We start from the raw sequence: 13803 nt of genomic DNA, 5'->3' as shown, positions 1-13803 counted from the left end.
GCCGGGATCAGAGCCTGCCGAGGGGTTAGGCCGGTACCGGGGCCAGCGAGACCAGAATGGGGCCTCCCATGAGGCAAGGCCGCTCCACCGGGTAGCCAGGCCACTACTGGGGCCGTCAAGAGTAGGATCGGTACTTGCAACACAGCATGCACAGAGAAATATCACAGAAAATAAAAATCAGATGCTTCCCCTAATCAGCAATAACTAGGAGGAAAGGGGCAACAGGAAGAGGTCGAGCTATAGAAAGGGCCCTATAGTGAAGCAACTAAGGTGACCAATCAGAGGGTATGGAATAGGGGAGGATGGAGCCTCTTTAAAACGCAGGAGGTACATAAACAAATGTATCAAAGTTAATCACCAAACAAGCATGGGATCGAGGGAGGGGGAGGGAATGGGATGGGGGCTGGATGAAGGCTAACTGGATGATGTGTGCTTGTATATCCTCTCAAGTCTTATATTCCAATGTGATATATGATTACAATGCACCAATAAAAATAAATTTTAAAAAAAGCCCCTGATGTCAACTTCTCAAATAAACTTTATTCAACACTTAGAGAAATAAAAATGCATTAACTACAAAACCATCAATCTTACAAAATAATTTTTGCTTTATTCCTTAAGCTAAGATTTATTTTCATGTTGTTAAAAAAATCAGGAAATTGTTGTTCTTTGTGCTTAGGGCCAGACTTACTGAAAGAAGCTAGGTGTAGTGATGCCACAGACGGGATCACTCAAACGTAGGGGATAACAAACTCCAAGGGTAAGATGGTCTATTTATACAGCTGCCCTGCACCAAGACACGTAGAGAATTCTTATTCTACAAGTGCTAAGAGCAAAGGAATCAAAGTGAGGACTCTTTAGAGCAGAGTAAAACGCCAACCACAGTGCCATTAGCTGCCCTTCTTTTAGAGCTGGCCACCCCATGTTTACGTCATCTTAGTCGAATTGAAAAGCATCTGTAAATTTTCCTTATATTTCCAACAAGAGAGTCTTTATCTTTAGATAGCACTGTCTAAAATAAAGAGTTTCTTCTTAGCCCAAAGTGAAGTCTGCTTTTCTATGGCATAGTATACATGGTATAACATAAAACTGATCCAATATGTGCCTATCTGAATAATAGGCCTCACTACCAGAATCTTTTTATAAAGCAATTAAGATAAACACAAATTCAAATTTTGACTACTAATCAACTAGTTTCAAAAAGAAAATTCAGATCAATAGTACACAATATCTGTCTAAAACTGTTTGTCAAGGTCATGATTTCACAGAAGCACATAAGAGAAAATATGCAATTCTATTTTACACTAAAGTAAACCCAGACTGAGGTTTATAATAAAATCAAAACACAAAATACTTGATAAATCTTCAAAGTAGATTTTATTTATACATTTCTTTAATGACTGTGGAATTTCCAACCCCCCCCCCCCCAAATTTGACAATTCAGAGGCAGCAGTGAGTACTAGGGGTCTTGGAAGAACAAATACAAATAGACCAGTGCTCTGCCAGCTCACTGAGCCAATTCCAAAAGTCAATTTATTCAGTAATCTTGAAGAATCCAGTATGTGGGTATGTTTGAATTGGCCCTCCAACAATTGTTCAAATAAAGAAAGTTATGGAAAAAGGATTAGTTTCCAAAATGTGCAGTCTTTGAAAATAAAACTTCAGAAATGTATGTCTGAAAAGATCTGCAAAGCTTAGTACAGTGTTTATATAAAGAAAACCAATAACCCAATGGCTTTAAAACTCAAATCTAAAAGTTCTTTAAAGGGCATAGTATTAGTGACATTCTTTTCACAACCTTTAATTTAAAAAAAAAAAAACCCAGTTAAGACTGTTCTCATTCTTAAAAGGCCTAATCCCTCTCTAAAACAAAAATGTATTTTGTAAGAGAAACAATACTGTACAATTCACTGGTAAATTAAGATTTCTGAGGTTGTAAGAAATGGGACCAAAACAAGACACAATCAAAGGGATGGTTAACACAAGAAATGTGCTATAAGTAAAGTGCATGAAAGGAAGCCTGCTCAGCTAAGTGAAGTAGACAAAGGTCAGAAGTCAAGGGTCATTCGCCAGAGCGGCAGCAGGCTCGAAAACCACACTGCAAATTCTGGCATCCACTGGCGGTATCAGCATGAGGACCTGTATGAAAACAGAAAAATGTGAAAGGAGGAATTTCTTAGAGACCATATAAAAATAGTTTTACTTATGAAGGAACTAAAATTTTGTCTTACTAACAGTACGTCTATCACAGAAGTAAATCTTACAATGATGAAAAGGATAAAATCTACAGAGGTGAGACTGCCAGGCTAATTTAAAAATAGACCCTTATAATCTGAACATCTTTCCTAGAAGCACAATTGGGCAAAAACAATATTATCTGTACATAGTACGTCAGCTAAGGAATCCAGTATTGAGCAATTACAATACATATTATGTTCAAAGTTTAAAACAAAATATACTCTTAGAGACAAAGATTTAATAACTTTGCCATACATTTTCTTAACATTTGTAGCCAGAAAAAATATTACTTGGGGTTAGACAAAATTATTTTCCAAAATTGAATATATAATGAGTGATAAATTGAGACATAATAGAAATGTGATTCACTTACAAAGAAGAGCAACAAAACATTTATGGAATAACTGACATTTTATCCCAGTCACACTTAGCTACCCAGACATTAGACAAAAGATCCTTTAGGGAATACGCTGAGAATTAAAAAACAAGTTTCATTGCACATATTCCGATGTTAAGTACTTTGAATAAATAAGTTTTCATAAAAGCAGGCAAATGTGGAAAAGGTTGTTTCATGCTATATTAATGTCTTTCAATACATGTGTGCCATGTACAAATAAAAAGCAGCTACTTAGTTCTTTTTGTATCACTGAAACAAAATATTTAAAATTTTGATATATAACAATAAGAAAAAGTACATAAAGTACAACTTTTAAACATACTGTAACTAAAAAAAAAATCATAGTACACTGGAATGATACCTAGCTTAACTCAGAAATAATTATAAATTTGCACTTTTTTTCAAGGTAGTGCCTCACTGTAAAAGAAGGTAACCTATGCTAATACCACTCTAAGAGTAACTACTTGCAAATAAACATGTATTTCCAAAAATTTAACTTTTTCTTGCATTCCCAAAATATGGCACCCAAAAGTCAAGGAGAATATCGTAGGGATAGATGGTTACTGATATATAATGTTCATACATTTCAGTATAGAAATGACAGTGTATCTTTAAGTAGGAAAAGAAACAGGTGGACTAATTTACACGTTTATCTGGGAATCCCAGATATCTTCAAATAGTTATATTTAATTTTAAAACTGACATGATGCCTGGGATTATTTTAAAATTGACAGGGGAAGCACAGGCAGGTATGCGCAAGAGTATATGTGGAAAGAGACTGGCCACAGATTTGTAACTGCTGCTGTTGATGGCCCATAAGGAGTCATAATATTCTGTTTATATGTTTAAACTTTCCAATAATATAAATTTTAGTTAAAAATTAATTACTTTTAATATAAAATTAGATCATTACAAGCCCATTTTTATTTAATCAAAATTAAAATCTATTCCATTTTTAAATGAAAAGTTAGATGTGCCAAATATTTAAAATGTACAAAAGAACATTTCTGTCAAGACTATTTCCCTTAAAGACACAATGTTAAGTCATCTTGATCACAAAATCAAGATAAACAAATGTTCGTACCTCTGGGTATTTACTAGAAACGCCTTGACAGGAGCCTGCGGTTTGAATGCTTCCTCCCAGCAGGGTTTGGCCAGCTCCTGTGACTCTATCCCCCTCCTCCCCGTGCTCCTCCCAGGCTACAGTGTTGCTGACCACCACCTAGTGCCTTCTCTAAGGCCCAGTCCCGGCCTCACTTCCCATCCCCTGTCTTGACACTCAGTCTATTATCAAATGTCTGGATTGCTAGGGTCCCCCCCCCCAAAATGTACTTGATTTATCGCTTTATCAGTATGTAATTCTATCTCAATTTCTAAGAAAAATAAAATAAAACGGACATAACACTTTCAATTTACCAAACCAAGATACCTGAAAATGTCTTATTTTTTTAAAGACTGGTGTCGCTCTCCTGATCAGGCTGGACCCGAACTCCTGGGTGTAAGTAATCCTCCTACCTCAGCCTCCCACATGGCTATGACTATAGGACCACACATCACTGTACTATTCTATGTCCCTATTTTTAAAACCGACAGCGGTAAACAAGGTATTGTATACTAAACTCAACAGGTAAGTGGTGGCTGGAAGCAACAGAAGTGAAGTATATAACTGGTTTTCAAGGAGAGATAGCAAAGGGAGCTTCAACAGGGCAAACAGACTCCATCCATCCAGATAGCACACAGCTGTTCACCACCAACGTCCACCCGGCCAGCTGAGCCACTCCGCTCTCAAGTCTAAGGCATGGTGAGAAATAAGGGAACCAAATAGATACAGAATCTCTGCTCTCCAATGAGAAGAAAGCTAACACAATTTTGCGGTCAGCATCCCTTTATTCAACATGAACAAAATTCTTGCTCTTTCAAATATGTACTAGAATATCTGCAGCTGTATTGGGATTCTAAGCAGAGAGAGAAGAAAGTAATATACTGGTGTTTTAAAATATAAAAAGTAGGCTACCTGGATTACGTACATATTCTCTAGGTACTATAGACCTACAGAAGGTGTAGGTACATACTCAATAACCATACTATTAATATCTCAAAACTATAATGCCAGGATAAGGTCAATAAGAGAGCAGTGACTGGTACCTGACCCTAATAATCCACAAAAGTAATAGCATCCATTAAGGAACTTTACTCTGCCTAAGGCCAAAGTAAAAGTGAAGACACTACTGTTTTAAACCTGGTCTTGCACTGTAGAAATGAGAAGAGAAGAGCAATGTCCATATCATGACAGCTGTAAGCAAGGTCACCAGTAAGGTCTGTTAAGTATTATTTAAAAAAAAAAACTGTTCAGAAAAGAAAATCAATGGGACAAAATAAAAGCTGAGGCAGTATTAGAAAGAAATATAGGCTAACATGCTGGGTTGCAAAATCTCTCTCAAGCAGACAGCTAGCTACCTATACTTCTAGAGACACTGGCACAATTCAAAAGATTGTTACTTTTAGATATCTGACATATCAACAGCAAATGTCTCCCTCAATGTAGGAGAAAAGTACCCAATGGCTATAATACATGATAGCTGAATATTAAAGCGTGATACATAGAAAATAAAGTTGCATGGTTATATAAAATCTTTAAGTACATGGTAAAGAATAAGTTTCATAAGAAGGTATTTTATATATTAGGTGAAAAGAACTATGAGGATAGTTTCACTGCCTCACATTCTTACCAAGAACATTTCCCCTAGTTTTCCAGTACTCCGCATCACTCATGCTGTATATCTGCACTTACCTTCACTTACCTTTAATTCCTCTTTAACTTAAGTTAGAAACATAAAAGAGCAAAACATCTGAGACTGTGGCATCTCCAGAACTATGAACTAATCTAGCTTAATTCATAAAAGTTACACATACACTGAAATGCAAATCAGTAAAAAAATTTGGTATTATTGTTCAGTTGTGCTTTAGAGCTCTACACTATGCCATCACAAAGAACACTCTAAAGGGTAAGGCATCACACAAGTGTGGCCAAAGCCACTTATTTACTTATTTTGGTGCTGGGGATGAAACTCAGTGGCATTTTGCCTCAGAGCTACACCTCCAGCCTTTTCACTTCTCTGTGAAACAGGGTCTGGCTATGTCACTGAGAGTCTCACTAAGTGGCTGAGGCTGGCATCAAACGGGCAATCCTCCTGTCTCAGTCTCTCTCCCAAGGAATTACAGAAATGAGCCATCATGCCTAGCAGAAGTATTTTGTTTTCAAATCAAAAGAATCAAAATTTGCATTCTGTATCAGTGCTAGTACAGTATCTTGCTTAAGGTAGTTATTTCTGTCCCCCAACCTTGGGGGGAGTGCACAGGGGACTGAACCTAGGGGCATTCTACCTCCAAGCTATTCCCCCAGCCCTAATTTTTTTTTAAACAGGGTCTCACTTAAGTCGATGAGGGACTCGCTAAATTGCTGAGGCTGGCCTTGAACCTGTGATCCTCTGGTCTCAGCCACCCAAGTACTAGAATTACAGACATGCACCATCATGCCTGGCTAGTTTTTGTTTGAATATCTGATCATTTATTTTCTCTAAACCTTTGCTAATGCTTAGAAAATAGACAGTTCTACTTTATCACTATTTAATGACTAATTTTTTCAATATTTCTTTTCACATTTTAAGTTAAAAGTTACTTTCAAATATTTATTTATTTATTTACTTATTTATTTATTTATTTTGGTGGTACTGGGATTCCTGGAAGCCCTTCTACTGCCGGGCTACACTCCCAGACCTATTTTATATTTTTTATTTGAAAACAGGGTCTTTTATGCCAACGAGGCTGGCTCCATACCAGAGTGATCCTCCTGTCTCCGCCTCCCAAGCGCGGGGATTACAAGCGTGCGCCACCACGCCTGGCTTACTTTCAAATATTTAAAATATCTGTCACTTAAATATGATTTCTCTCATTACTATAAGACCATATCTTAAAATATTTATTTACTACTTTCAGAAATAATGAAAATAATAATAAAAACAGGGTCTCTAGCATTCATTAAATATTTACTGCCTGAGCTGAGTGGTTTTGAAAGATACTGTGTCAATAGTGTCATCTTGCAAACTGGATAAATTTCAAACACTTTCTAGGTTGTCCAAATGTCCTTTTAAGAAAAAATATACCAGAACACTGCTTTAACAACCAGATGATAGTCTGGGACACAAATTATATATCAAGTCACCCCATACACCTCAAAAATTGCCACTTCTCCCAAACCATGTTCCAACAAACTATAAAAGGAGGTTTAATATTGGATTATTCAAGGCCTGCAATTTCATTTTAAATCTTTCAAAGTAAGATCTCCTCATTAAAATTCATTTATTAGAGCCGGGCGTGGTGGCGCACGCATGTAATCCCAGCATTTGGGAGACTGAGACATCAGGATCCCTGTTTGTGGCCAGCCTCAGCTATTTAGTGAGGCCATTTGCAACCCAGTGAGACTCTGTTTCAAAATAAAGAATAAAAAATAGGGCTGAGTGTGTAGCTCAGAGGTAGAATGCCCCTAGAGGTAAAGTGCCCCTGGGTTCCATCCCCTGTACCGCAAAAAAAAAAAAAAATTATTATTAAAAATTATCAACCATTTATCCAAAAACAATCTTCCATTCAACAAAAGGAATGTAACAGTTTTTGGAATGCTATAATAGTTAAATATTCAAAACAAGTTAAGATAAAAAGAATATTGACAAAATTCAAAAGATTATAAGTATTTAACTTATCCTATTATCTAAATTATCTCACAACCCAAAATATCTATATATCCCAAAGTAAATATAAAAACTGAGGTTGTGAGATTTACTCCCAAACAACCTGTACTGAGTTATGTAGACAATTCAAATACAACATACAAATAAAATGTTTTTATTAGAAATAATTACTTGATTATTACTGATAATGTCCAATAAGCCTTAGGAAATACAAAGAAACTACAGTGATATAACCTTATGTTAAAAAAAAAAACCTGAATACTCCCTTCTTAAACGCTTTGCCACCACAAAAGTAAGCGTTTTACTGCATCAACATACTTTGTTTTTACAAGCTTATTAGCAAGTTGCAACCAAAATAACATTCATTTTCTTCATTCCTTGATTCTACACTGAAGAGAGCAAAAGATATATTCCAACTTAGTTATGTATTGAAAACCTGGGAAGTCATCTCCTACAAAACAATGTAAAACCCGGAATAAGGGAGCCAGGATCTCCTGCCCCCTCATATATAATTTAGGGAAAATTAACTTACTAGAAATAGATTTGCTAATCTGGTAAGTCACTACTCTCTCTAATTTTCCTGGCTCCTGCCAATTGTTCTGCCTGAGAAAAACGCAGCTGATTGTCTGTCATATTAAAATGAACCGTATTCTCAAAAACAAACTCCATGGAATAAAAAGATGAGCACGTGGTACGATCTGGGCCGTCTGAGTGTTTTCCAGCTGTCAACAAAGGAGGTTCCCCTTGTTTACCCATAAGTAAGGAGCAGCTTCTTCTGCTGCTGGGAAATTCAGACTCTAGCTGTGATACTCAGTGTCCAAAAGGGCCCAGGATGTACTTTGAAAAAGCGTATTTGGCATTCCCATTACAGGGTAGTACGGGTAGAAAACAAAACAAAAAATATCAAGAAATATCTGTCTGGTGACTTTTAATATTAGGCTAAAAAATCAATGTCCGCAGTACTATAGAAATTTTAGGAATGTCTAAAAAGTATCTTAGCCTTTCCCAGTCTCACTCACTACGTACTTATCAGTCTTCAGTGAAATTTATCTGGACTCAGACCCAGAACTCTTAAGGAGTTTTTATTTCTAGAGTCCTCCTTTATATAATACATTAAATAAAGTTATCCTACTAGAAAAATAAGTATATCATTCCTAAGAAACCAGTGAATATAGAATATTAATACTCTATAGTTTGTGTGTGAGTGAGGGTGTGGGGGTACCAAGGATTCAACACAGGAGCATTCCACCTCTGAGCTTTACCCAGAGCCTTATTTTCTTATTTTAAACCAGGGTTACAGCCAGATGTTGATAGCACACACTTATAATCCAAGTACTTGGGAGGCTGAGACAGGAGGATCACAGGTTCAAGGCCAGCCTCAGGAAATCAGTGAGGCCCTCAACTTAGTGAGACCCTGTTTCAAAATAAAAAGCAAAGGCCAAGTGTGGTGGCACATGCTTGTAATCCCAGCATTTGGGAGGCTGAGGCAGGAGTATCACAGTTCACGGACAGCCTCAGCTACTTAGTGAGGAGGCCCTTTGCAACTCAGTGAGACTCGGTTTCACAAATAAAGAATAAAAAAATAGAGATGGGGGTGTAGCTCAAAGGTAGAATGCCCCTGGGTTCAATCCTCAGTATTGGGAAAAAAAAAAAGTAAAATAGGGCCGGGATGTAGCTCTTAGGTAGAATGCCGCTGGGTGTTCAAATCCCAGTATCAAAACAAAACAAAACAAAAAACTATTACATGCCTCAAAAGTCTTGCAAAGCGAGTATTTGAAATATCGATTCCACAAGAAAAACTTACCTTCCAAGAAATTAATTAGCAAAAACCTGTGATTTTTTTTATTTTACCAAATTTAAAGGATTAGATCTGAAAGTAAAACCATTTCTGTAGTTAGGATTCTACAAAACCAAATAGAAAGTTAGCACTCTTAAAGTTGAAACTGTTAAAACTTTTCAAATCAATTCTTCAAAATCATCTCATTGTTAAAAGGCATTACCGTTGATGTTGTCACAGTAGTAAAAATATTCATCATTTAGGGAAGGACATGCTGAAACCAAATCCTGCAGGCCTGCACCAGTTACAGTGAGACAGCCAGAGAGATTGAGGTGCTCCAGATGAGGCAGCCCTCCTCCCAGAGTCAGAACCCTGGAAGAGATCATTCAACAATTACGTTATGATTAGCCCAGAGACACCTGTGTGCCTATGGTCCACTATTTTATGTCCTGCTAAATTTGGTATGGGTGTAAAACACCCATAACTGACCTTATCTTTAGACCTGAATACATTTAACTCAGAAGGACTTTCTCCATTTTCCTTAAGATATTCAATAAAGATGTCTATGAAACTTTATATGAACATGAAAGTAACTCAGTTCTTATATGAAAAAAGTACTGAACACTGAAATTGTAATGTTCATTCTCTTATTAGTCTAAATAAGTAAAAATAATAAAAAATTATTTAAGTTTAAAAACGAATGACCAGTTTTACAGTTTCTCAAAAAATTATGGAGTTAGCATATAACCTAGGAACTAACTCCTCTTCGGGATATACCCAAGAAAACTTATAAACATATGTCTATACAAAACGATATACATGAATATTCATAGAAGCATTATTCATAATAGTCAAAAACCAAAATTAGTCTACATGACCATTAATGGATGAATGGTATCAACACAATTAAATGTTATACAGCCACAAAGTACTGACACATGCTATAACATGCATGAACCTTGGAAACATTATGCTAAATGAAAAAGGGCAGACACAAAGGCTACATCCAGGCTGTACGACTTCATTAATACTATTAATCCCAGCGCAGGTAAGCCCACAGAAAGACAATGTACATTAGTGGTTGCCAGGAGCTAAAGTCACAAAGAATGGGGAGTGACTGCTAATGAGTGTTTGGTTTCTTTTGGGGTTACTAAAAGTATTTAGCAAAAAAACTAAAAACTGTTGAATTGTACACTTCTTAGAAAAGAGGGTACATTTTATATTATATGAATTACATTTCTATTTTAAAAAGCCTAACACCTCAGGAGAATAAAAACACTGACATAAGATAGTGAAAGAACAACTAAATGACAGTGGTAAGCCCAAAATTACCAGAAACAAAACTGAGAATGTCAATTTTCTGCATAATGATCAAGTAGTAGTATAACTGCAAAAACTGAGCAATCGGAAACACAGAAGATGTGGGGAAAGTAACAGTAGAGCACGGCGGCACACACCTGTCACCCAGCACGAGAAGGCTGAGACAAAAAGGATCACAAGTTCAATGCCAGCCTCAGCAACTTAGCAAAAACCTGCTTCGAATATTTTTAAAAAGGGTGCTGGGATGTAGCTCAGAGGCTGAACACCCCTGGGCTCAAGTCCCAGGACCAACACCCTACACAATAAAGAATAAGTCAAGTATACAGCCAAAAAAGCAACAAAGGAGAACAGAAGCTCACTGTCTGAAGAGTCGTACCCATGAAGCGATACAGTACTATTTTCAGGTAGAAAGTAGTACGTTGATGCATACATAAATGCATAAAATAGTAATTATAAATCTATGTAGAGGGCACATGATGTAAAAAGATAAAAGATGGAATCAGCAGCAATAGCAATATGAAGGGATGCAAAGACTTACTAGACTGGTGAAGCCAGCTCCTTATTTTCCTTCATGCTACTGAAACCAGCTGGTTTTTTTAAATTTAAGACGTTAACTGTATTCTTAAAGTAACTTAGAAACTAATTTTAAAAAATATTTAGAAAGGAGCCGGGCGTGGTGGGCACGCTTGTAATCCCAGCATTCGGGAGGCTGAGACCTGGAGGATCGCGGTTCGCGGACAGCCTCAGCTACTTAGTGAGGGCCTCTGCAACTCAGTGAGGCCCAGTTTCAAAATAAAGAATAAAAAATAGGGCAGGGGGTGTAGCTCAGAGGTCAAATGCCCCTGGGTTTCATCCCCAGACCCGCAAAGAAAAAAAAAAAATTTAGAAAGGGAAATAAGTGATATCCAAACTTTACTAAATAAAACAAGAAATAATGGAAAAAACAAGGAAGAAAAAATGACATATAGAAAAATGTCCTATGGTAGGAATAAACCCTTACTTATCAGTAATTAAAATAAATGTAAGAACTTTCCAACTACAAAGGAAAGACTGGCAGATTAAGTTAAAACACACGCTCTATCTATGAGATGCCTACAGGAGAATCCCTCTAGATATGAGACACAAAGAAGTTAAAATTAAAAGATGATAAAAGATACTCCATGCAGAAAGAAACCAAAAGAGAACCAGAGCAGCTACATTATCATCAGACAAAACAAAGATTGAAAGATTAGATCCAACAAGATAAAACAACAACAAAAAATGACTACCATTAAAGTCAATTTTCATTATATAGGATTTTTAAAAGTTCTAGGTTATTTTAAAATATCGCAAAACACTGGCGAAAGAAAATTTGCCACATGGTCAGAAATCATTGCAACTCTGAATTACAAAGGTTGTACATATTACTTTGTTCTTTAAACATACATATATAAAATTGGTCTTCTTGAAAATATAACTGAACAGAGCCATAGATTTTAATAAGGCATAATGGTAATAAAAATTGGTAATGGCAATGAGAAATAAATTATTAAGTTTTAAAATGAATAAAAAATTGCTTTTACCTTAAAATTAAGTTATATTAAAAACATAATTATTAAAATTATGAATATAGTCAGGCGTGGTGGCACACACTTGTAATCCCAGTACTTGGGAGGCTGAGACAGGAGGATCACAGGTTTGTGGCCAGCCTCAGATATTTAGTGAGACCCTGTTTCATATTAAAAAATAAAACAGGGCTGGGAGTGTAGCTCAGTCGTAGAATGCCCCTGGGTTTAAACCCCAGCACTAAAAAAAAAAAAGAAATATAAATATGTAACTATTATAAACATTTTTGAGAAATAAAACTCAGAATATAGTTGTCTTTGCTTTGTTGTGAACTGTAATCTATGCACTAGAATTGGAATAAACAGAAAATTGATGGAATGATACACAGCAGCAAAACCAGAATAACAGTATTTAACTAATGGGAAAATACCTGGTTACTGTAGATGATTTATAAAAGATTTTTATGATTTCATCTAAAGAGTGTGTGTGTGTGTGTGTGTGTGTGTGTGTGTGTGTGTGTGTGTGTGTGTGTTGGAGAGAGGTGTACTGGAGATTGAACGCAGTGGCATTCTACTTTCAAGCTACATACCAGCTCTATTTTATTTTTAAACAGGGTCTCCTAGGTAGATTAGTCTCTCTACTTGCTGAATCTGTCCTTGAACCTTTGATCCTCCTATCTCAGCCTTCCAAATAGTAGGATTATAGGTGTACGCCATCATGCCCTGTTTAAGTATATTTTTTTAATGGTAAGGAGTACCATTAAACCCATTAGGGTTTTGTGCTGGGTGAATGTTACATATTTGAAATTTATGACACTTCATTATTAAAGAGAACTATGTAATCAATTTCCAAAGCAGATCAATTATTGCACAGCAGAAACTACTTACTAAAAACCTACTCTGCATCACTGTTAGATCCTTTACATGGCTTCATCTTGTGTAAGCCTCACAACTATGAAAAGCATACAGCAGAAACTGTTTTAAGGAGATCTATGACTCTCGAAGCTAATGAATGTTTTTGTAGGGAAAAGAAAAGGGGGAGAGTAGTTTAATCTGCTAAAAGACTGTGCTTAGGGGGGAAAAAAAGAGAAAATAAAACATACAACTTCTCTCACATGTTACTTTTGTGACTGATAAAAGCAATTAAGTAGACCAGAATTAAAAGCCAAAAATTCTAAACTCTAGCGACACAATCTAAACTCTAGCTCTACAGCGCTTTGGGTTTTGAAAACAATTGCATGGCTGTCTAACTTCACTAAATTACTTCCACAGCCATTCTATACTGCCCAAAATCTTCAATATAAAACTAGACACTATACACAGCAGGAGAATATGGTATATATTATTTTCCTCTTTGTTACGCTACCCGTAAAAACTATCTATTCATCCACTAAAATACCTTTAAAAATAAAAATTAGCCGGGCGTGGTGGCACACACTTGTAATACCCCCGCACTTGGGAGGCAGAGACAGGAGGATTGCGCAGGTTCGAAGCCAGCTGCAGTGGCTTAAGAGACCCTGCTTCCAAATAAAAATAAAAAATAAGTCTAGGAGTATAGCCCCGAGGTAGAAGAGTTTCTAGGAACCCCAGTACCACCAAATTAATTAATTAATTAATTAACAATTACCAAGTATTTATTACACATTTAAGTTCACGTTCTTCTATATATTGCAGTAGTTTTGAATGGTATGAAATGAAACTTCACATGATATCAGAAGTTATATTTGTCCCAACACTCTGATGGAGGACAGACCTTGGTGAAGCCTCTTGCTTCAAGTAAAT

At 36.3% G+C, this 13803-nt stretch overlaps 1 protein-coding gene across 14 annotated transcripts in view; it reads right to left on the bottom strand.

Annotated features, from left to right (window-relative positions):
* Nucleotides 1-2062: 2062 nt before the first annotated feature.
* FBXL5 (F-box and leucine rich repeat protein 5) overlaps nucleotides 2063-13803 on the bottom strand; it is a gene marked incomplete at both ends in the record, with an annotated part of 39191 nt that continues 27450 nt past the window's right edge. For 13 of the 14 annotated variants that reach the window (XM_080697408.1, XM_080697414.1, XM_080697421.1 and 10 more), the window contains 2 exons: nucleotides 2063-2139; nucleotides 9381-9529. In XM_080697408.1, coding sequence (XP_080553534.1) covers nucleotides 2063-2139; nucleotides 9381-9529 — 226 coding nt within the window. Of the gene's footprint in view, nucleotides 2140-9380; nucleotides 9530-13803 lie in introns of those variants that run through there. The other variant, XM_080697412.1, reaches the window with a different exon arrangement.

This window comes from Muscardinus avellanarius, assembly GCF_963383645.1.
Source record: "Muscardinus avellanarius genome assembly, chromosome: 6".
NCBI lineage: Eukaryota > Metazoa > Chordata > Mammalia > Rodentia > Gliridae > Muscardinus > Muscardinus avellanarius.
The sequence above is the reverse complement of the archived record's forward strand: the minus strand, read 5'-3'. Positions and strand labels throughout refer to the sequence as shown.